Here is a 25112-nt window from a genome sequence, read left to right on the forward strand (position 1 = left end):
CTTTTGTCACGACTCACACTCAGCTTTCAATCAATGGTAGCTTTAAAGTCTTTATTACTTGTAGACTCATACTATTGTTTTTCTAAGAAAGTACAGCAAACATATTTTTTGCTCTAAAGTCTTTGTTACTCCAAAAACTGTTACTTGAGAGATCAAGTTTTTGATAGCACTAAAACAGGTTCAAATTATTAGTCATTCTAAAAATCTGTAAAGAACAGTTGTAAGTTATTAGTAATTATAAAGAGCAGGTTCAAGTTTTTTGTCACTGTAAATACTTACTAGAAGGTTCAAGTTGATTGTCGCTCTAAAAACACTATTACGAGCAGGTTTAAGTTATTCGTCCCGCCAAGACTGTAAATAGTATGATGTGGTTGTCATCCTTGAATTGATTTTAAAGACTTCTCTTCTCCCTTTGTTGACTCCTGGTTGGCTTACAAATATGGTTTGAGTTTGAACGTTGTTTCGTCTTATCAGCGAATTGTTATTGACGAAAGACGACTTTCCTGTTTTACTCATCATCATGTTTATTGTACTCATCTTGAAGTCCTGCCATTCTCGTCATAACTGGAACAGATTAGGACAGATTGTTAGCTACACCATCAGATCAGCTCAATACAAATATTTTACGATTATAATAGTGTTGACTTTTGATTGACATTGCCAGAGAAATATCCATTTAAAAATGTTTGTCATTCTTACTGTGTCATACTGAGAGCTATTTCTGATATTTGCACCCAGTCCTGTACTTGAACTGAGGATGATCAGAGGGATTTTGAAAACAGATTTGACTAAGAGACGTGTGCACATTTTTACTGTTCTATTTGTGTTCATATTGTAAAGAGCCGTTGCTGATGTTTGATGTGACAAACTTCATAAGGGATATTTTTAGGTTCCCTTATCTATAAAGAGTCAAGTGTATTTTTGTATTGTGGCTCGCCGTGACAGTCTGAGATGGAAATAAAGTCCTCACTGAGATTAGTTTAAGCCGTCTTGAACAGGCGCATTCTTGGCCTGCTCAGTGGCCGCGTGGTTAGAGTGTCCGCCCTGAGATCGGTAGGTTGGGAGTTTAAACCCCGGCCGAGTCATACCAAGGACTATAAAAAATGGGACCCATTGCTTTCCTGCTTGACACTGAGCATCAAGGGTTGGAATTGGGGGTTAAATCACCAAAAATGATTCCCGGGCATGGCCACCGCCGCTGCTCACTGCTCCCCTCACCTCCCAGGGTTTGATCAAGGGTGATGGGTCAAATGCAGACAATCATTTCGCCACACCTGGTGTGTGTGTGACAATCATTGGTACTTTAACTTGAACTTTAATGCAGATACAGACAATATTAATGATTTAAATTTGGCCGACGGTAGAGTTTTTAATAGTCATTGCATTCTGATAATGCATGTTGATCAGACATTCTAGCTGTGTCTGCAAACAGCGACAAGCGGAAAACAAAATTTTTGCATTCTAGCTTATGTCCTTCCACAGTACAAAGCCAGTTCAAAGTCAGCTTCCATGGCAGCAAATAATCTGTTTCTTGCAAATTTCATCCCTGCAAAACGAGGAATATGTAAACATGCCACATTACAGACTGTTGGAGGTAAGGTCGGGCGATATATCGATATACTCGATATATCGTGGGTTCGTCTCTGTGCGATGTAGAAAATTACTATATCGTGATGTTCGAGTATACGTTCTCACGCTGTTGCTTTTAGCTGTGGGCATTACACTACAGGCTCTTCCCCCTCTTTCCTGTCCCTTCTCACAGACAGCAAGCGCACCTTCTTACATACGTCATTTACGTATACGCCCTCACGGAGCAGAGAGGTAGCAGCATGAGTAACGTTAGCTGTGATGCTAGCGGAGCCGTGCTAGTAGTAATACGAGAGAAAAAAGGTGCGAATCTGGTAACAAATGAAGGAAGAATTAATTCCCAAGAAATAAAGCAGGGGCTCCATCGTCTGGCGGTGGTTTGGCTTCAAGTAGGAATATGTCGAACAGACAACTGTAATTTGTCAAGTGTGGTGCTAAAGCGTTTCTACAAAAAGTAGCATTACTGCTAATATGTAGCATCATTTGAAAAGTCACGTGCTACAGAATGAAGAGTAATTATTCCGCATGTCAACATTTCCATTCGGTGCCACACGCCCACAAATTCATGCACAAAAGTGCACTTTTTTCCCCCTTAAACTATTGTAGTGGCGTTCTGTACAAAAAGTGCACTTTAATTTAGTTTTATGTCATCTTACTGACATCATGCACAAAAGTGCACTAATAGCTTGTTTTTAAATGTCTCTGACAATCTTGCACTTTGTTTTGGAAATGACATTCAATAACATCAACAAAACTCAACTTTGTGCATTAATGCACACCGTTATAAATTTGGTGGACAAAATGAGACAAAAAAAGAAGTGGCATACATCACGTCTTAGAAAGTCGAAGAAAGTTATACATGTAAACAAACTAGGGTGAGTTCAAGGACCGCCAAAATTAGGACAAAGCAGCACTCGCCAAATATTCGAATCAGTGAAGCATGTTAAATACAAACAGTGTGCTTTATAACAATTAGGGATGTTTGTGTCATGTTTGTTCTCCGACAGAAACCAAATCAAAACAAAAAATATGTTTTTTTTCTCCTCATCATTTCTATTTTTCATATATTTTTGAAGAAGCTCCAAAGAGCCGCGAGGGCGGCGTTAAAGAGCTGCATGCGGCTCCAGAGCCGCGGGTTGCTGACCCCTGGGCTAGAACCATGTTACAACATATAGTAACCAGATATCAGCAATAAATTAGCAAGTGCATTGACGATAGTTGAGAAATATTACAACTGGAAATGACGCAGTATGTTACTGCATATGTCAGAAAATAAATTAGGAGCCTTTGTAACCTGTTTTAAAATGGTTCTATTATCATTTATATATACCAGATATTATATTGATGTATATATTGTTATCGCAGGAGGCTACAATATATATTGGGATATAGATTTTAAGCCATATTGTCCATCCTTAGTTCCATTTCCATCCATTTCCTACCGCTTATTCCCTTTTGGGGACGCGGGGGGCGCTGGCGCCTATCTCAGCTACAATCGGGCGGAAGGTGGTGTACACCCTGGACAAGTCGCAACCTCATCACAGGGCCAACACAGATAGACAACATTCACACTCACATTCACACACTAGGGCCAATTTAGTGTTGCCAATCAACCTATCCCCAGGTGCATGTTTTTTGGAGGTGGGAGGAAGCCGGAGTACCCGGAGGGAACCCTTGTAGTCACGGGGAGAACATGCAAACTCCACACAGAAAGATCCCGAGCCTGGGATTGAACTCAGGACTGCAGGACCTTCGTATTGTGAGGCAGACGCACTAACCCCTCTGCCAGCGTGAAGCCCCCCATCCTTAGTTAATAGTATAAAGACATATAGATATTATTTTTCTCTGAAAGAGGAACTGCACTTTTTTTTTTTTTAGAATTTTCTCAGTCATTCACAATCCTTATGTAAGAAAGGCACTCATGTTTTTTCTTTTTAAAAAAAAAAAATCCATTCGGGCTCGAAAATAAACGCTGGCAAAAGTCAGCTAAAAAGGAGTCGATGAGGCGCTCTTAAACATCCAAAAGCCACAATCATCGTTTTATATACACACTGTAAGTACACCATATTGCCAAAAGTATTTGGCCACCGATCCAAATGATCAGAATAAGGGGTTCTAATCACTTTGCCCGACCACAGGTGTATCAAATCAAGCACTTAGACATGGAGATTGTTTCTACAAACATTTGTGAAAGAATGGGCCGCTCTCAGGAGCTCAGTGTGGAACTGTCATAGGATGCCACCTGTGCAACAAATTCAGTCGTTAAATGTCCTCGCTTTTGAATATGCCAAAGTCTACTGTTGGCTTTATTATAAGAAAATCGAAGAGCTTGGGAGCAACAGCAACTCAGCCACGAAGTGGTAGGCCCTGTAAACTGACAGAGAGGGGTCAGTGGATGCTGAAGCGCATAGTGCAAAGAGGTCCCCCACATGTGACCTTCCACTTAGCCCACGTACAGTACGCAGAGATGTAATGGGTTCCATGGCCGCATCTAAGCCAAGTCAAATTTAAAGCATCGGATGCAGTGGTGTAAAGCACGTCGCAACTGGACTCTAGAGTAGAGGACACTCGTTCTATCGAGTAATGATTACCCTTTTCCATCTAGCAATCTAGGTTTGGAGGTTTCCAGGAGAACGGTACATTTTGGACTGTATTGTGCCAAGTGTAACATTTGGTGGAGGAGGAATTGTAGTGTGGGGTTGTTTTTCAGGAACATGGCTTGGCCCCTTAGTTCCAGTGAAAGGAACTTTGAATGCTCCAGGATACCAAAACATTTTGAACAATTCCATGCTCCCAACCTTGTGGGAACAGTTTGGAGCGGGCCCCTTCCTCTTCTAACATGACTGTGCACCAGCGCACAAAGCAAGGTCCATTAAGACATGGATGAACTTGACTATCCTGCACAGAGTCCTGACCTTAACCCGAGAGCACACCTTTGGGATTAGTTTGAACGGAGACTGAGAGCCAGGCCTTCTTGACCAACATCAGTGTGTGATCTCACCAAAGTGCTTTTGGAAGAATGGTGGAAAATTCCTATAAACACACCCCGCAACCTTGTGGACAGTTTTACCAGAAGAATTGAAGCTGTAATAGCTGCAAAAGGTGCAGCGACATCATATTGAACCCTATGGGTTAGGAATGGGATGGGACTTTAAGGTCATATGTGAGTCAAGGCAGGTGGCCAAATCATTTTGGCAATATAGTGTATGTACGTATGTATCGTAGTAACAAGCACATTTATAACCACATGTAATATTTACTTATATATATATTTACTTGCTTATTTTAGCATACAAAGGCATATTCATTTCACAGAAGCATCACAATGTTCACTAGTCCCTTCAAGAACCAAAACTAAGCATCATGCAGCAGTATTGCTAAGTGCTGAACAAGATATACACATTTCGAATGTAATAACACAACCACTTACTGTACAATGTCTACTCTTACTAAAATGCCGACTGATGGGATGTTCATATCTTCCCGTTAAGATGAAAAATTAATCATAATCCTCACAAAAGGTAAAAAAAAAGTGCCTTTAACTAGCGTCTTTTCGTGTATTTCTCGTCATCTCAGGTTGTAAGTTGGATGTCAAAGTATACAGTACCAACTTCTTGGTTTAGGGCCACACCATTCTCCTAAACAGGTGAATTATAATGTAGAATTAAATTTCAACAGGTCGAAGGCGATACAACACCCCTCCGGCTACGAATGTCAATTTAGCAACATTAATAAATCTCCTCTCTGAGCTGCTACCTTACCGTGGTAGAGGAGTTTACGTGTCCCAATGATCCTAGGAGCTATGTTGTCTGAGGGCTTTCATGCCCCCTGGTAGGGTCTCCCAAGACAAACAGGTCCTAGGTGAGTGATCAGACAAAGAGCAGCTCAAAGACTTCTATGGAATTACAACGAAATGAACCCAGATTTCCCTCGCCTGGACGTGGGTCACCGGGGCCCCGCTCTGGAGCCAGGCCCGGAGTTGGGGCACGATGGCGAGCGCCTGGTGGTCGGGCCTGTCCCCATGGGGCCCGGCCGGGCACAGCCCGAAGAGGCAACGTGGGTCATCCCTCCAATGGGCTCACCACTCATAGGAGGGGCCATAGAGGTCGGGTGCATTGTGAGCTGGGCGACAGCCGAAGGCAGGGCACTTGGCGGTCCGATCCTCGGCTACAGAAGCTAGCTCTTGGGACGTGGAACGTCACCTCACTGGGGGTGAAGGAGCCTGAGCTAGTGCGCGAGGTAGAGAAGTTCCGGCTGGATATAGTCGGACTCACCTCGACGCACAGCAAGGGCTCTGGAACCAGTTCTCTCGAGAGGGACTGGACCCTCTTCCACTCTGGCAGTGAGAGGCGACGGGCTGGGGTGGCAATTCTCGTTGCCCCCCGGCTCAAAGCCTGCACGTTTGAGTTCAACCCAGTGGACGAGAGGGTAGCTTCCCTTCGCCTTCGGGTGGGGGGACGGGTCCTGACTGTTGTTTGTGCTTACCCACCAAACAGCAGTTCAGAATACCCACCCTTTTTGGGTACACTCGAGGGAGTATTGGAAAGTGCTCCTCCGGGTGATTCCCTTGTCCTACTGGGAGACTTCAACGCTCATGTTGGCAACGACAGTGAAACCTGGAGAGGCGTGATTGGGAAGAATGGTCGCCCGGATCTAAACCCGAGTGGTGTTTTGTTATTGGACTTTTGTGCTCGTCACAGTTTGTCGATAACAAACACCATGTTCAAACATAAGGGTGTCCATATGTGCACTTGGCACCAGGACACCCTAGGCCGCAGTTCCATGATCGACTTTGTAGTTGTGTCATCGGATTTGCGGCCTTATGTTTTGGACACTCGGGTGAAGAGAGGGGCGGAGCTTTCTACCGATCACCACCTGGTGGTGAGTTGGCTGCGATGGTGGGGGAGGATGCCAGACAGACCTGGCAGGCCCAAGCGCATTGTGAGGGTCTGCTGGGAACGTCTGGCAGAGTCTCCTGTCAGAGAGAGTTTCAATTCACACCTCCGGGAGAACTTTGAACATGTCACGAGGGAGGTGCGGGACATTGAGTCCGAGTGGACCATGTTCCGAACCTCTATTGTCGAGGCGGCTGATTGGAGCTGTGGCCGCAAGGTTGTTGGTGCCTGTCGTGGCGGTAATCCCAGAACCCGTTGGTGGACACCAGCAGTGAGGGATGCCGTCAAGCTGAAGAAGGAGTCCTATCGGGTTCTTTTGGCTCATAGGACTCCGGAGGCAGTGGACGGGTACCGACGGGCCAAGCGGTGTGCAGCTTTAGCGGTCGCGGAGGCAAAAACTCGGACATGGGAAGAGTTCGGAGAAGCCATGGAAAACGACTTCCGGACGGTTTCGAAGCGATTCTGGACCACCATACGGCGCCTCAGGAAGGGGAAGCAGTGCACTATCAACACCGTGTATGGTGCGGATGGTGTTCTGCTGACTTCGACTGCGGATGTTGTGGATATATGGAGGGAATACTTCGAAGACCTCCTCAATCCCACCAACACGTCTTTCTTTGAGGAAGCGGTGCCTGGGGAATCTGTTGTGGACTCTCCTATTTCTGGGGCTGAGGTCGCTGAGGTAGTTAAAAAGCTCCTCGGCGGCAAGGCCCCGGGGGTGGATGAGATCCGCCCGGAGTTCCTTAAGGCTCTGGATGCTGTGGGGCTGTCTTGGTTGACAAGACTCTGCAGCATCGCGTGGACATCGGGGGCGGTACCTCTGGATTGGCAGACCGGGGTGGTGGTCCCTCTCTTTAAGAAGGGGGACCGGAGGGTGTGTTCCAACTATCGTGGGATCACACTCCTCAGCCTTCCCGGTAAGGTTTATTCAGGTGTACTGGAGAGGAGGCTTCGCCGGATAGTCGAACCTCGGATTCAGGAGGAACAGTGTGGTTTTCGTCCTGGTCGTGGAACTGTGGACCAGCTCTATACTCTCGGCAGGGTTCTTGAGGGTGCATGGGAGTTTGCCCAACCAGTCTACATGTGCTTTGTGGACTTGGAGAAGGCATTCGACCGTGTCCCTCGGGAAGTCCTGTGGGGAGTGCTCAGAGAGTATGGGATATCGGAATGTCTTATTGTGGCAGTCCGCTCCCTGTATGACCAGTGTCAGAGCTTGGTCCGCATTGCTGGCAGTAAGTCGGACACGTTTCCAGTGAAGGTTGGACTCCGCCAAGGCTGTCCTTTGTCACCGATTCTGTTCATAACTTTTATGGACAGAATTTCTAGGCTTAGCCAAGGCGTTGAGGGGTTCCGGTTGGGTGGCCACGGGATTAGGTCTCTGCTTTTTGCAGATGATGTAGTCCTGATGGCTTCATCTGGCCGGGATCTTCAGCTCTCACTGGATCGGTTCACAGCCGAGTGTGAAGCGACCGGAATGAGAATCAGCACCTCCAAGTCCGAGTCCATGGTTCTCGCCCGGAAAAGGGTGGAGTGCCATCTCCGGGTTGGGGAGGAGACCCTGCCCCAAGTGGAGGAGTTCAAGTACCTAGGAGTCTTGTTCACGAGTGGGGGAAGAGTGGATCGTGAGATCGACAGGCGGATCGGTGCGGCGTCTTCAGTAATGCGGACGTTGTATCGATCCGTTGTGGTGAAGAAGGAGCTGAGCCGGAAGGCAAAGCTCTCAATTTACCGGTCGATCTACGTTCCCATCCTCACCTATGGTCATGAGCTTTGGGTCATGACCGAAAGGATAAGATCACGGGTACAAGCGGCCGAAATGAGTTTCCTCCGCCGGGTGGCGGGGCTCTCCCTTAGAGATAGGGTGAGAAGCTCTGCCATCCGGGAGGAGCTCAAAGTAAAGCCGCTGCTCCTCCACATCGAGAGGAGCCAGATGAGGGGGTTCGGGCATCTGGTCAGGATGCCACCCGAACGCCTCCCTAGGGATGTGTTTAGGGAACGTCCAGCTGGTAGGAGGCCACGGGGAAGACCCAGGACACGTTGGAAAGACTATGTCTCCCGGCTGGCCTGGGAACGCCTCGGGATCCCCCGGGAAGAGCTAGACGAAGTGGCTGGAGATAGGGAAGTCTGGGCTTCCCTGCTTAGGCTGCTGCCCCCGCGACCCGACCTCGGATAAGCGGAAGATGATGGATGGATAATTTAATAAATATCAATACAATTTATTTGTGATAGCCCCTTGAGAGGGAGCGACCATTTTGAAAGAGGGTCCCATAAGCTAGTTAGGTCTCTGTGATCACATCACGGCTAAAAATAGCTAATCTGCGTAAATGCCTATAATAAAATATCACTAATACTTCATAATATTCAGGTCACAAATGTAAATGGAGTACTGTTGGCAGTGTTTGGATTTTTTTTTTTAAGAGGGCTTTATAGGTGGAGTAATGTACTCTCATTAGCTGCATTGTTAGCCACCTTGTACTAGTAGTGTTTTCCGAGTTAGAATGTATAACAAAGATAAACATATGAGTTCTTGTCTTACATAGGGATTGTGAATTCTAAAAAAGTGCAGTTGCCCCTGTACCCTGTAATCTTTCTCTCTGTGTGTGTGTGTGTGTGTGTGTGTGTGTGTGTGTGTGTGTGTGTGTGTGTGTGTGTGTGTGTGTTACAGGCAGCTGAAGAAGCTGAGTGAGGACAGCCTCACCAAGCAGCCAGAGGAAGTGTTTGACATCCTGGAGAAGTTGGGTGAAGGGTAAGTCTCTCTTGTCACTCGCTCGTCGCTTCCTATTTCTCAATTTCCTGTTGACATTGCGCTGCAGGTCGTACGGCTGCGTGTTCAAGGCCCATTACAAACAGACTGGAGAGATTGTGGCCATCAAACAAGTGCCGGTGGAATCAGACCTGCAGGAGATCATCAAAGAGATCTCCATCATGCAGCAGTGCAACAGGTGGCTGGCATTTGTATGTTAAACAGTCACCTTCATTAATCACACCGCATGCAGAACCTTCTTTGCAAGAGATGTATGTACCTAGCATTTATGCTTGATGTAGGTACCTAAAGATGCTCTCATTTCAAGGTTTTAAAACCTGATTGCGTTAAAATGGTGTTGATGGTTTACTTTGCGCTATGAGACAAAGAACTTGGAAATGGAGTATGTTGTTCACTTTTGTTTGTCCAGTCCACATGTGGTGCGCTACTACGGCAGCTACTTCAAAAACAGCGACCTGTGGATCGTCATGGAATTCTGCGGGGCCGGATCTGTGTCTGATATCATCCGAATACGTAGCAAGACGGTAATCCTCGTATGATAGCTACCTGAATTAACATGAAGCACTTTAAAAAACTTCAAGTATGACTGAATAGAATAATCAAATGATCTTTTTTCTCGTTTCTGATCTTTCTGCACGTGGGCAGCTCACGGAAGAGGAAATCGCCAGCATCTTGCAGTCGACTCTGAAGGGTTTGGAATATCTTCACTTCATGAGGAAAATCCACAGAGACATAAAAGCGGGAAACATCCTGCTCAACACTGAAGGTCAAGCCAAGCTGGCAGACTTTGGCGTCGCCGGTCAGCTGACAGTGAGTCCGCTTCCACCTTCTCAGTAGGGATGCACGATAAAGAATAGTTAAACAAATCCCAATAATTTTCAGACCTTTAAAACCAATATTTATGCATGTATATTTACACACAATTTTATGAGAATAAATTAATTAACAGTTCCTTCTTGTACTTAAAATGCATACACTCAAAACAAAAACTATACAAATTTAATGTCAACCTTTTCTGCACTGCTGTTTCAGTGATCATAGTATTTTTTCAGCAGCTGAACTTCTGGTGCATCATTAGTCAATAGTGCACAAATAATAAGCTTTATATATATCGATGGGACGGCGTGGCGGGGTTAGGAGAGTGGCTGTGCCAGCAACCTAAGGTTCCTGGTTCAATCCCCACCTTCTACCATCCTAGTCATGTCCGTTGTGTCCTTGAGCAAAACACTTTACCTTTGCTCCTGATGGGTCGTGGTTAGCTCCCGCCATCAGTGTGCGAATGTGTGCGTGAATGTGGAAAAATGAGGCAGCACGGTGAAAGAGGGGTTAGTGCGTCTGCCTCACAATACGAGTAGTCCTGGGTTCAATCCCGGGCTTGGGATCTTTCTGTGAAGAGTTTGCATGTCCTCCCCGTGACTGCGTGGGTTCCTTCCGGGTACTCCCGCTTCCTCCCACTTCCAAAGACATGCACCTGGGGATAGGTTGATTGGCAACACTAAATTGGCCCGAGTGTGTGAATGTGAATGTTGTCTGTCTACCTGTGTTGGCCCTGTGAAGAGGTAGCGACTTGTCCAGGGTGTACACCACCTTCCGCCCCCCGCGACCCCAAAAAAGGGAATAAGCTGTAGAAAATGGATGGATGGATATATATCGATTCAAACTGTAACGACCTGCTAGTGTTAAATGTTTATATTTGTGTGTTTATAGATGTTAATTTTCCCATGATGGTAAACATACCGTGTCTGAAAAGGGATTGGCAGAGAATGAGGAAGTGTAGTGTGTCTGCACAGAGATGGACGTATGTGCACGGGACGGAATATGTGTTTGAATTGGGCTTGTTGTTAGCATAAGATTGCCAATAAAAGCTCAGAGTTTGTGAGACTTCCTCTGAAGGTTACAATACATTATATTACATTTTTTTTCTCGTAAAAATATTTTTTGGTGTGGCAGCTTTTATTTTGTTGTGGCGTTTCACCATAATCAATTAATTCAAGGGAACACCCTGCAAATAAGCGACAACATTGTAGGGGGAAATGGGGTAAAAAGCTAGGCAGCATGGCAAACCACAAAATATAGTACAATGACAAACACATAATAAGCCTTTATTACTATTAGCTCAATTTATCTGTTGTATTTTAATAATCGGACATATCGATGTGACGTCGTAATTGCCATTATCGATTGATCGTTATCAGCTGCTGATATTATCGTGCATCCCTACTTCTCGGCGTGTCAGACAGTCCGAGCCTCACTTGGTGTAGCCTCTCTCTAGGACACCATGGCCAAGAGAAACACCGTGATCGGCACGCCCTTCTGGATGGCTCCGGAGGTCATCCAGGAGATTGGCTACAACTGTGTGGCTGACATCTGGTCTCTGGGAATAACGGCCATCGAGATGGCTGAGGGGAAGCCGCCCTACTCCGACATCCACCCCATGAGGGTAAGGTGGCATACAATGTGCTCTTTTTAATCTCCAACTATGTCCTCTGATTTTGTGTGAATGCTGAGACACAACCTAAATACATGTCTTAATGTATCACTGCACAGGTATTGTTGAAAGGTACTTATAGACAAACTGAAGTCTATTAAACAGAGTTTATTTATAACAAATATCAGTAAATGAACAGACACACTCTACTTTCCTGGCAGAAAAAACATGAAGTATTGTTCTGTCTTATTTAAGAGCAATACACGGTAATTATTATTTGAGTGTTTGAATATGTTTATTGTCTTCCATTTTAATTTGTAAAGGTTTTATGTAGTTTCTTAATTTTAAAGGGAAAATGGGTATCATACAGTATGTAATGGGTGAAGACGGCTAATCTGGGTTGTATATGTGTTAGCAATTCCCAGCGTAAGACCATTTTGATTTAAACATTACAAAGTCACAGCGTTCACGCTCCTAGATTTGTTGATGAGCGTGTGGAATATCTTTTTCTAGGCTATCTTCATGATCCCTACCAACCCTCCCCCGACATTTCGAAACCACGATCTGTGGTCGCCACAATTTCAGGACTTTGTGAGCCAGTGTTTGGTGAAGAACCCAGAAAACAGAGCCACTGCCACACAACTGCTGCAGGTATGCACATGCTAACTATACATTCGCATTTGATTTTTAAATGTTGTCTTAGTGGATCCATTTGTGAAGGCTTAAAATGTTGTTGTTTTTTGTCTCCATTGTGGGTGTGGCTTCCTTGTTCTGATTTGGGATGCAGAATTTTTTTTTTTTTTCAAGCCGATGGGATAACTTATTTATATCTATTATAGGGGGAAAACGTTAGGCACCTCACGATTCGATCCGAAAGCAATTCTTTGGGTGACGATTCGATTGTCGAACAGTATAAGAACATTTCTCAACGAGCTATTGCAAGCGATTTAGGGATTTCACCATGTATGGTGGGTAATATCATCAAAAGTCCAGAGAGTCTGGAGAAATCACTGCACGTAAGCAGCATGCTGGTGACCTTCGATCCCTCAGGCCGTACGGCAGTAAAAAAACCGACAACAGTGTGTAAAGGATATCACCACATGAGCTCAGGAACACTTCAGAAAACCACTGTCAGTAACTACAGTTTGTCGCTACATATGTAAGTCAAGTTAAAACACTACTATACAAAGCAAAAGCAATTCATCAACAACACCCAGAAACGGCAACGGCTTCGATGGGCCCGACGTCATCTAAGATGGACTGATGCAAAGTGTAAAAGTGTTCTGTGGTCTGACGAGTCCACATTTCAAATTGTTTTTGGAAACTGTGGATTTTGTGTCCTCCAGAACAAAGAGTAAAAGAATCATCCGGATTGTTTTAGGCACAAACTTCAAAAGCTGTGATGGTATGGGGTTGTATCAGTGCCCAAGGCATGGATGGGTACCTTACACATCTTTGAAGGCACTATTAATGCTGAAAGGTACACACAGGTTTTAGAGCAACATATGTTGCCATCCAAGCAACGTTATCATGGACTCCCCTGCTTATTTCAGCAAGACAATGCCAAGCCACGGGTTACAACTGCGTGGCTTCATAGTAAAAGAGTGCGGGTACTAGACTGGCCTTCCTGTAGTCCAGACCTGTCTCCTGTTGAAAATGTGTGGCGCATTATCCTTCCATCCATTTTTCTATCGCTTATTCCCTTTGGGGTCACATTATGAAGCGTAAATTACGACAACGGAGACCCCTGACTGTTGAAGAACTTAAGCTGTACATCAAGTAAGAATAGGAAATGATTCTACCTGAAAATCTTCAAAAATTGGTCGCCTCAGTTCCCAAACGTTTACTGAGTGTTGTTAAAAGGAAATGCCATGTAACACTGGTAAAAATGCCCCTGTGCCAACTTTTTTGCAATGTATTGCTGCCATTAAATTCTAAGTTAATGATTATTTGCAAAAAAATACGTTTCTCAGTTTGAACATTAAATATCTTGTCTTTGCAGTCTATTAGTTTGAATATAAGTTGGAAAGAATTTGCAAATCATTGTATTCTGTTTTAATTTCCGAATTACACAATGTGCCAACTTCACTGGTTTTGCGTTTTGTATATAAATCAACACAAAATATTGACAATGGGGCAATGTTCTTTATTATTTAGGCTAAGCCGACAAACCTAATTTGGCTTGTCGGCTACCTGTTACAGTCGAGTGATGATGATGATGATGATGATGATGATGATGATGATGATGATGACGACAGGCTCTGTGGGCGACGTACGGGTCTCGGCCCGACAGCGGTGCGTCCCGACGGGCCACTCGCCTTAATGGAACCTTACAGTTTGTGGAAAACCTGGAAGACTGTCCAGCAGAGCATCTCATTGTCGAAGACAGGAAGCCGGTTGATTGCTGCTCAGAAAGTGTTGGCGCCTTCCTAATGATGTGTCCTCAAAATGCAAGTTCTGAAAAGTAGGAGGATGCTCACAAATGTCCGATCTATTGCAACAATCAGCCTTATTGCATTGTTGCAGTTCAAGGATTTTTGTGCACATCATGCCATGAGAGACATGTGGGTGAAGTGTCCGGCTGTGCTCGGGGAGTGCGGCCACAGTGTTAATAAGACCAGCGGGATGTGAGATTGAAGAGAGTGAAGAGAGGCGTGCGGGTGTATTCAGGGGTTAAAATGCATGCATGTTTGCTGGTCTGTTGGCCACACTCCAAATTGTGTCACTAATGTCCTATTCACAAAAAAGTTTTTTAATATTTTCGCGATCGACCGGTAGGGTCCCAAAGATCGACTGCATTCCCAAAATTAGTGGCGGATCAGAAGTACAAACTGTGGCTCTAGGTCGTCTTCTGGCTGATGGGGTCCAGTCTCTTAAGCAATGGTGGGGGGCGCTTGGTGTCCTGCACCATCATTTCCATGAGGACATTTCTGATCTTTTTAGCCTTAGGGTCGTTTCTGGAGGGCTTTTTAAATTTTTTTTAAAAGGCTTTTCTTTGAGGCGTGCCTTGGTCACCATTTTTGGCGGCGCAGACGTCTTTATGGGCTTTCGGGTCTCTGATGCTGGCAGTGTTTCGGAATGGATGGCCACTGGTGTCACAGGGTAGAGAGTTTGCAGAGCGCAAAGGACGTCTTCCTCTGAAGGAATAAAGTAGCCATGTTTGTTTACACTGTGAGCTCAGGAGAAGTTTGGACCACTTAAGAAGCAGGAGCGCTTGATTTGTTGACCGGAACCCACCAACAGCACAGTATCGATTATCTCATTGGAGCAACTATTATTTAAATCCCGTTATCGGATTATCTGTGACATCATAATACGTAATCTGTCCGATAATTATCATGCTTCCCTTGTTCTGCGTGACAAGGTCAATAAGAAAGAAACCTGTCGCTTTACTGGACTTAAAATTGTAAAAAAAAAAATACTAAACTCTCATTTTTTGTTCTTTCAGCATCGCTTTATTAAGTCTGCAAAACCAAGCTCCATCCTCAGGCCGCTTATCACAGACGCCATGGAGATCAAACTGAAGAGACAAGAGGAGGCGGAGCACAGAGAACAAGATGCGGACGACGACGACGACAACTCGGTAATGTCCCTCATTGCTGCGCACACGTAACACTCTTCTTGACGTGACAATATGACAATAGGAGCTCTCTGTTCCAGGAAGAAGACGAAGTCGACCAGGGCACGATGGTCCGGGCAGGGCCGGATGAACCGGGAACCATTCGCACAACCGGCTGGCTGACAGGCTCACCCAGCAGCAGATCAGGCACAATGATCGAACACGACGACACAGGAACCATGCAGGCGCAGCTCGGCACTATGGTCATTAACTCTGACGATGAGGAAGACGACGAGGCGGGGACAATGAAAAGTAAGACTTGCTAACATGGTAGACTTGTTGCTAGAAGTATGATCTGGACTTTGATGTTACATGCTGATTATGTGTGTGTTTGTGTGAATGCAAACAGTGAACTCACACACCCACACGCTGGCTTGTTTTTCATCCACCAGAGGGTGCACTAAGCTCAATAAGGACTTTGAGCTTTTATTGTCAATGAAGCTTCCACCCTAGAGAAGCTGGGATAGGCAACCCGCGACCCCGACAGGGACAAGCGGTAGAAATGGTTGGATGGGTGGAAAATTAAGAAGGGTATATGGCCCTGCGATGAGGTGGCGACTTGTCCAGGGTGTACCCCGCCTTCCGCCCGATTGTAGCTGAGATAGGCGCCAGCGCCCCCCGCGACCCCGAAAGGGAATAAGCGGTAGAAAATGGATGGATGGATGGATAAGTTTAGTGTGGAACACACACACACACACACACACACACGCAATGCTGTCATGCAGTTTGGATCCTAAGACAAGAATTTCTTTGACGCAACATCAAAAGAATTGGATATGACTCAGAGGTGTACTTTACATATAGTGCATTTAGTTTTTGGACTAACCCCAGGTATCTTTTAATTTCTTATTTTCATGTGTAAACGCTATGCATATGTTATTTACATTGGCCTCAGCCATGCACTCAATGATAACAAAGCAAAAATAAAGAAATAAAAAGTGACGCACCCCATGGACATTTTGTGCTATGAAGACACTTCAAAGCAGAATGTTGCATTATAATACATCAGTGACACTCAGTCTGACATCAGAATATTTGGTTAGTATTGACTTCAAACACGGCAACGTTTAGTCTTTCTGATTACATTACTGTTGTGTGCGTCCGTGCAAGTGCGCCTGCCTTTGTGTGTAAGTGTATTCTCAGCTAATGACAACAAAGGTCCTACGCATCCAAACGAGCCATTAGATCAGATATTGATCGTCCCTGATGGTTGTTATAATGAAGAGGCTTTTCATTTCCTAATGATTCACCACAATTGTAATACTAAGCATTCCACTGCGTGATCTAAATGTCAGAACACACAGCATACTCCAGCTCTGTCCGCCATGTCTTCACTTTAGTGACAAAGCAGATTTGCGTAGTTTGCGTTAGACGCAGAAGAATCTGTTCATCATGGTCTCCTTTAGACCTATTAAATTGACGGGCCGTGGGCTACATCCTGCCCTCCAAAGCTTTTCATTTGGCCCGCCGAACATCATCCAAATAGGCTTGATGGAACCATTAAAACTTGGGCGGCCAGTGTTTGCACTACTCTTACCACACAGGGGGAAACAGCAAGGCATATGTTTCACAATGAAGCAGCTGTAGGGTGATTAGAAGAAGAAGTAGACTACTCATTCAATCCTAAAATAAAAAATCTAAGTTAATTGCGAAAATCGGACCTTTAACAACAGACGGACAACAAAAGTAGAAATGTTCTGCCCCCGAGCAAGTGCTCGAGTCATTGTTTCTTGTCAGACCTTTTAAGTGGCGGACGCTAGTGTTCTAGACTAGCAGCTACAACGGTGAAATCAACATGTCTAAGCTTTATCACAAAGCTTGGTCAGTCCTGCTTAAGTGGATATTGTGTATAAAGATAATGTGTTTGTTTTGTTTTAAAATTGCTGACTTTGTGATGTCTTTTGTATTCGTGGTTGTGTTTTTTTTTTCTGGGAGTAACTCCGGCGATTAAAGCTTGTTTAATACATGTAGTGCTAAATTTGACCAGTAGAGATCGATAACGCTACATCTTAGATTTAATTGTGTGGAGTCACATTCATTGTGTGCAATGTTTGATGTGGATGTTGTTTAATTTGTATATGTGCAAACATCTGTAGTTTGTGTGAATGTATTAATTCTAAACATTGTATTTTATTTATGTCAAATACACAATGAACGTTATTTATGTATAAATATACAATGGATGTTATACTTTTGTAGTCTAGTTTATTTTATATTTATATTTTAAGCCTTGGGAGGGCATGGCTCGGTTGGTAGAGCAGCTGTGCCAGCAACTTGAGGTATCTTGGTTCGATCCCCAGCTTCGCCATTCTAGTCACGTTGTTGTGTCCTGGAGCAAGTCACTTCAACCTTGCTCCTGATGGGTCGTAGTTGTGGTGTGAGAATGGGTGAATGTGGAAATAGTGTCGAAGCACTTTGAGTACCTAGAAGGTAGAAAAGCTTAACTATCTGTCTAGCTGCACATGCTGGAAACGAGTAGCGAGAGCCGAATAATGAATTTATTGATAGTGGAATGTGAAAGCTGATGGAATAGATCCTACAGAAGCACTTCCTGACTAAACATCCACATTTCGATGTCCGACCCTTGGGTTCTTATAAAAATATTCCACAATCTGATTTCTTTAAAGTCTCCTGGCAAATTTAAACTAGGACACATCAAACTTCTCAGCTGCAGCGTTTGAAAACAGTCTTGTATGTGCTTTGCAGGGAGAGACGAGAACACACAGCCTGCCAAACCGTCTTTCTTGGAGTACTTTGAGCAGAAAGAGAAGGAGGCCAACAGTCAGAACGGAGGAAGAAGAGGAGGCGATCATCCCGCAGAATGTCGCAAAATGGCCCCTGAAGGAGATCTGGAAGTGGTGAGTTCAATGTCGCATGAGCTCTGGAAGCGACTTTTGTTTCCCAGAGACCTTTAAAGTGGGATGAAGAGCAGCTGCTGCTGCCATTAAATATTAAAATGTAACCTTTACATCATCTAAGGTGGTTCTTTCCAGCAGGCCGCCGTTGCTAAAGAGCCTTCTCTTTCGAACTATACGTCAAACAAAAAAACCCACAATTTTTTTATTGTTTGATGCACCTGCCTTTATAATGTGTGTGTGCACACTTTAGTCTATTTTAGTGGGTTGTCTAACATAATCTTTAAAAAAATCTGAGGACATACGGGCTGGGCGATTGTATGATTATAATCGATGATTTTGATTCCAATAATTTCTACAACTTATTTTTTTGTCATAGAGTGATTGGAGCACATACTTGTTTGTCACAAAAAACATTCATGAAGTTGAGGTGGCGACTTGTCCAGAGTGTACCCCGCCTTCCACCCAAATAGAGCTGAGATAGGCTTCAGCACCCCCCGCTACCCTTGAGATAGGCTTCAGCACCCCCCGCCACTCCAAAAGGGACAAGTGGTAGAAAATGGACGGATGGAGTTCTTTTATGAATTTATTATGGGTGTACTGAAAATGGGACCAAATCTGTTGGGTCAAAAGTATACATACAGCAATGTTAATATTTGGTTGCATGCTCCTTGGCAAGTTTCACTGCAAATAGGGGCTTTTGGTTGCCATCTATAGGCTTCTGGTTGAATTTTTGACCAGTCCTCTTGACAAAATTGGTGCAGTTCAGCTAAATTGGTTGGTTTTCTATCATGGACTTGTTTCTTCAGCATTGTCCACATGTTTTCCTAACTGGGTTTAATTCAGGACTTTGGAAAGGCCATTCTAAAACCTAATTCTAGCCAGATTTAGCTATTCCTTTACAACGTTTGACATGTGTTTGAGGTCATTGTCCTGTTGAAAAACCCAACTGCGCCCAAGACCCAACCTCTGGCCTGAGGATTTTAGGTTGCCCTGAAAAATTTGGAGGTAATCCTTCTTTTTCATCGTCCCATTTACAGTTGTGATCAAAATTATTCAACCCCCACACAATTTTGGTGTTTCAGCAAGTTGGACATTTATTCCGTATTTTGTTTAGTCATATCAAATGAAGATGCATTAAATAGACAAATGCAACTTGAATTACATTATATTTTGTAACTTACCAAACAGTGTAATTTCTCTTAATATCTCATTGACAAAATTATTCAACCCCTTGAAGATCATAACTCTTAAGAACAGAATTTGAATAAGGTATTTTCAATCAGGTGTTGAAAACACCTGTAGATGTGATTAGAACCATAACGAGCAACAATTAAACTGATTGAAAAAGACTGTGACGCTCAGCTTCTTTTAGATGGTCAGTGTTGTATTTGCAACATGGTGAAGTCCAGTGAGTGGTCAAAGAAGTCAAGAGAGGAGGTCATTTCTCTTCATAAGAAAGGATATGGATATAAGAAAATAGCAAAGACATCACACATTCCAAGAGACACAGTTGGGAGCATTATTCGCAAGTTTTAAGCTAAAGGCACAGTGGAAACATTACCTGGCCGTGGTAGAAAGAGGATGCTGTGTGCAACTGCTGTCTGATATTTGAAGCGTACAGTGGTGAAAAACCCCCTGGTAACAGCTGAGGAACTACAACAGGACATTGCAGAGGGGGGAACGCAGGTTTCGTCCCAGACAATAAGGCGCGCACTACGAGATGGAGGCCTCCATGCCAGAACTCCCAGGCGCACCCCACTTCTGACTACCAGGCACAAGTAAAATAGACTCCAGTATGCCAAAAATCATCTGGACAAACCCCAAAGATTTGGGAAACTGTTCTATGGAGTGATGAGACAAAACTGGAACTCTTTGGGCCTATGAATCAACGTTATGTCTGGAGGAGAAAAAATGAAGCTTACAAAGAGAAGAACACCTTGTCTACTGTTAAGCATGGTGGGGGGTCAATCATGCTCTGGGGCTGTTTCTCTGCCTCAGCGCGTTCATTATGAATTCTATTTCCTACCAGGATATATTAGCTGCAAATGTCATGAAGTCAGTGACGAAGCTGAGGCTTGGGAGACGTTGGACCTTCCAACAGGACAACGGTCCCAAGCATACCTCCAAATCAACATCAGAGTGGTTGTAGAAGAAGGGCTGGAAGACTCTGGAGTGGCCTTCACAGTCGCCAGACTTAAATCCCATAGAAAACCTGTGGTGGGACTTGAAGAAGGCCGTTGCAGCACGCAAGCCCAAGAATATGAATGAACTGGAGGCCTTTGCCCAAGAGGAATGGGCTAAAATACCTGTAGATCGTTGCAAGAAGCTTGTATCCGGTTATGTATCACGTTTGAAAGATGTAATTACTGCCAAAGGGTGTTCTACTAAGTACTAAAGATGCATGTAACTAGGGGGTTGAATCATTTTGTCAATGAGATTTAAAGAAATATGTCCTTTTTTGGTATTTTGTAAAATACAGTGTTACAATTTAAGTTGCATTTGTCTATTTGACACATCTTTATTTGACATGACTATAAACAAAATACGGAATAAATGTCCAACTTGCTAAAATACCATAATTGTGTGGGGGTTGAATAATTTGTATCACAACTGTATTCTCTGTAAAGCACCAGTTCCATTGGCAGCAAAACAGACCCAGAGTATAATACTACCACCACCATGCTTGACGGTAGGGATAATGTTCCTGGGATTAAAGGCCTCACCTTTTCTCCTCCAAACATATTGCTGGGTATTGTGGCCAAACAGCTCAATTTTTGTTTCCTCAAACCACAGAACGTTCCTCTTATCTTTGTCCATGTGATCATCAGCAAACTTTGGACGAGCCTTAAGGTGTCGCTTCTGGAGCAAGGGCTTCCTTCTTGCGTGGTAGCCTCTCAGTCCATGGCGATGCAAAACACGCTTGACTGTGGACACTGACACCTGTGTTCCAGCAGCTTCTAATTCATAGCAGACCTGTTTTTTGGTGGTTGTCAGTTGACTCTTGAGCATCCTGACCAATTTTCTCTCAGCAGCAAGTGATATCTTGCATTGTCTTCCTGATCGTGGCAGTGACAAAATTGTGCCGTGCACTTTATACTTACGAACAATTGTCTGCACAGTTGGCTCCCAAGTGACATTCCTGACTTGCTCAAGTCAATGATTCATATTTTGAGATCCGTGCTGAGTTCCTTTTGACTTTCCCATTGTCGCGCTTGTAACCGATTCTAATGACTGCATCACATGAGCCCTATTTAAATGGGCTTAGAGAAGTCAACAGGTGTCGTCAATCATAATCGCTCACATGAAGTTAAGAGACCATGCCATGAAGTTAATTTGATTTGATTGTAACTATTCTACATCACCAACATTGATCATGTATGTTGCTGTATGTATACTTTTGACCCAGCAGATTTGGTCACATTATGGTCAGTAGACCAATAATAAATTCATAAAAGAACCAAACTTCATGAATGTTTTTTGTGACAAACAAGTATGTGCTCCAATCACTCTATCACAAAAAAATTATTATTGGAAATTCAAGACAGCCATGACATTATGTCTTTCACAAGTGTATGTAAACTTTTGACCACGACTGTACATATGTTAAAAGTACAATTTCCCTGTAGATGATGTGAATTTATTCGAAAAAAAGCATGAAGGTTACGGCAAGCAACAAAAAAATGTTTTCCCTAAAATACGCAAGTGTGTTAATCCATTACTTGATTTTTTTCAACAAACTAATAGATATATTATTAAAATATTTGATAGCGCCATTCCTAATTATGTACCTTCTGCCATCTAGTGGAAGAGCATTGCATTTTTCTGCCTGTCACTAACGTCATTGAACCATCCATCCATCCATCCATCCATCCATCCATCCATCTTCCGCCTATCTGAAGTCGGGTCGCGGGGGCAATCATTGATATTTGAACAAAATTACATTATTTGTTGTAAATAAAATAATAATTTTCAGACCAATGATGGAAAATTTGTAGGGATCCAGGATATATATTTTTTCAAACCAATTCTTAATTTTCCTGCTTCTCAAGACCCATACTGATAACCAATGTCTTATTTATGTCTATTATTTTTAAAACTTAGATTTTAGTGTAGTTTTGGCACACCTGGAGGTAAGAAATGTTCAAACAAAGGTGGATTTGTATAAATCAAAGTTTACCTGTGTAAATGTAATTGAAAAAACCTGGGTTGTCTCTGGCAAACTTTTTGCACTTTTTTTTTTTTTAGTTTTTGCTTGGAGGCAACTTTCGTAGCAACACACTTCTTTATAAGCCTTCAAAACAAGCGATGCTGGGATTTTAAGTAACTGATCAGTTTTAATGTGTTGAACCTATGTTTTTTCCCTTCTCGCGGAACGTTTGCAGAACATTTGTTGCAAGTAGCACACTCAAGTCTTCCTCTGAATCAGTGAAGAACGACTCCTTGTTTCCTTAGAATGAGCCTGGGGAGAGTTTAAATCACGGCATAAAGAGGAAGAGAAATGGAGCACTTGATTTGCTCACCCTAACCCATTTATAGCACAGTACGGGTTATCTCTCGTAATCAGTTTTTTTTTTAAGTTTTCTTTTACAACTATCAGTTCTATTTTTAATGCAGTGATTGAGAAACTGTTGGACGTGTACCACTAGTGCAGGGGTCGGCAACCCGCGGCTCTTTGACCACTCTGATGTGGCTCAGCCACAAACTTGCCGACCGCCCGGAGAAGTCCCGTAGATTTCCAAGAGAAGTCCCGTAGATTTCCAAATTTCAGTGTGACCCTGTGGGTCGGTTGAGGTGGGCGGGGGTGTATAATATAGCCAGGAATAGTCCCGGATGCATGGGATTGTGGGTATTTGTTCTGTTCTGTTTATGTTGTGTTACTGTGAGGACGTTCTCCCGAAATGTGTTTGTCATTCTTGTTTGGTGTGGGTATCACAGTGTGGCGCATATTTGTAAGAGTGTTAAAGTTGTTTATATCACAACCTTCAGTGTAACCTGTGTGGCTGTTGAGTAAGTATGCCTTGCAATCTCGTACGTGTGATGACAGAAGCAGCGAAATGCATGCGTCCGGCCGGCACGCAGATAGCATGGTGTAAAAGCGGGCGCGATCACATGTCGCGGAAGATGTTAAAAGTAAAGCCATCACGGCACCCCCTCAATATTGTTGTCCGAGGGAAAATCGGAGACTATTAGCCCCGGGTGATGTCCCGGAGAGGCACCAAAATCCGGAAACCGGGGGGTCGGCGATTATGCAGCTGAGCCACATCAGAGTAGCCAACGAGCCGCGGGTTGCCGACCCCTTGTAGTACACAGGCTCCATCTAGTGGTACGCCAAAGAATCACTTGAATAAAACAGTGTTTTTTTTTATTATATTCAAAATGTGTATGTGTTAAATAAAATCATTGCCTCGTTTTTAATCAATATTTAGGCCTATTACGTTACTTTATTTTAATGTTAGTCATTACTGTGGTACTTGGAGAGCCAAGTGTTTTCTAAGGTGGTGCTTGGTGAAAAAAGTTAGAGAACCACTGTTTAAATGTTATCTGTTTTTAATGGTGGATGTCATAATTTTTCATTAGTATCGATATTTATCTGCACTCCGAGGAATTTTTATAATTCTACTGCGTCTAATTAGTGTGTCACGGAACAGTGATTGGGAATCACTAATGTAACAGATCAACAAACCCACCCACCCTCAGTAGTCTCCATCTTGGCCATGTAGTAGGAGGGTAGAGACTAACCTGTTGGGGTTTTTTGGACAGCATTGTCTTTCCTTGACCGGAAGCTCTTATCAAATTTATACTTCCTGGTTTCTACTTTGCATGTGACATCACACTGCCGCTTAACTGGATGATTGCAGTGCAGTGTTGCTTTACTGAGTCAGCAGAAGACCTCATATGTGACAGTCGTTGAAAAGATTGTCTCATAATTAGTGGCAGGGTGCCGGAAGACAATTGTCCCACACCAATAGGTTTTTAAAGTGAGCATAAAAGTAACATAAATACTTTTAGCTGCCGCCTCTAATGTACGCACTTCCAGGACTGGGCTCTTCAGTGTCTCCGTGACAACACGCTGAAAGAAGCACTAAGCTACATTATTGATAAGCGGCAGATGTGGAACATTCAAACCTTCCATCTATTTTGGCCGCACCTACTGTATAGGTTGAGCACATGCAGCACACAAACGTTTGTGAATGTTTGAGCACGCGCATGCTTGTTTTCTCCTGGGGAATACATTGCCTATATGTTAAAAGCTAGCCGGGTAGTTAAGTTCTATAAACACCCCAAAATTAGGTGTAAAATATAATTTTTAGAATGTGCCTAGGGACAATAAACTTGGCCCACAGACCTCGTTTTGGACACCAATGATCCGATGAGATCCTGCATCAAAAATAAAGATAAAAATGGATGGATGGATGGATGATGACACTGTCAGATAGGTACATTTTTATATTATATTAAGTCATATTGTGATCACTTTGCTGTTTTTTTAATATTCATACATAGTAGTAAGCATGTTTTTAAATGAATATATTTCGGACGATCAAAATTCATCATCTTAATTGATAACATTTTTCCTTCCATTTACTAACTCTCTTCATGAGGATGTGTGTATTTACGTTTGAGGAGAGCACTGAAGCGTAGTCGCGCTAAATGTTTCATGCCTTTATTTATGTGTGAGTGCTGCTCTAAAATTTGTTTACTCTCTGACCACCAACCACACTTCATGAACAAAATTATTGGGACAGCTACAGGAAGTACAAACCCTGTTTCCATATGAGTTGGGAAATTGTGTTAGATGTAAATATATATGGCATACAATGATTTGCAAATCTTTTTTAACCAATATTTAATTGAATGCCCTACAAAGACAATATATCTGATGTTCAAACTCATAAACAATTTTTTTTGCAAATAATAATTAACTTAGAATTTCATGGCTGCAACACATGCCAAAGTAGTT

General features: G+C 43.5%; 1 protein-coding gene across 1 annotated transcript in view; it reads left to right on the forward strand.

Moving 5' to 3' along the window:
- The window catches only part of LOC133535035 (serine/threonine-protein kinase 4-like), a 37377-nt gene that overhangs the window by 6571 nt on the left and 5694 nt on the right, over nucleotides 1–25112 (forward strand). Inside the window, exons 2-10 of the mRNA XM_061874440.1 lie at nucleotides 9148–9228; nucleotides 9296–9424; nucleotides 9656–9770; nucleotides 9892–10056; nucleotides 11519–11686; nucleotides 12188–12325; nucleotides 15123–15257; nucleotides 15335–15545; nucleotides 18000–18151. Of these exons, the coding sequence (XP_061730424.1) occupies nucleotides 9148–9228; nucleotides 9296–9424; nucleotides 9656–9770; nucleotides 9892–10056; nucleotides 11519–11686; nucleotides 12188–12325; nucleotides 15123–15257; nucleotides 15335–15545; nucleotides 18000–18151 (1294 nt within the window). The remainder of the gene's footprint in view (nucleotides 1–9147; nucleotides 9229–9295; nucleotides 9425–9655; nucleotides 9771–9891; nucleotides 10057–11518; nucleotides 11687–12187; nucleotides 12326–15122; nucleotides 15258–15334; nucleotides 15546–17999; nucleotides 18152–25112) is intronic.

Source organism: Nerophis ophidion, linkage group LG16, assembly GCF_033978795.1.
Source record: "Nerophis ophidion isolate RoL-2023_Sa linkage group LG16, RoL_Noph_v1.0, whole genome shotgun sequence".
NCBI classification, from domain to species: domain Eukaryota; kingdom Metazoa; phylum Chordata; class Actinopteri; order Syngnathiformes; family Syngnathidae; genus Nerophis; species Nerophis ophidion.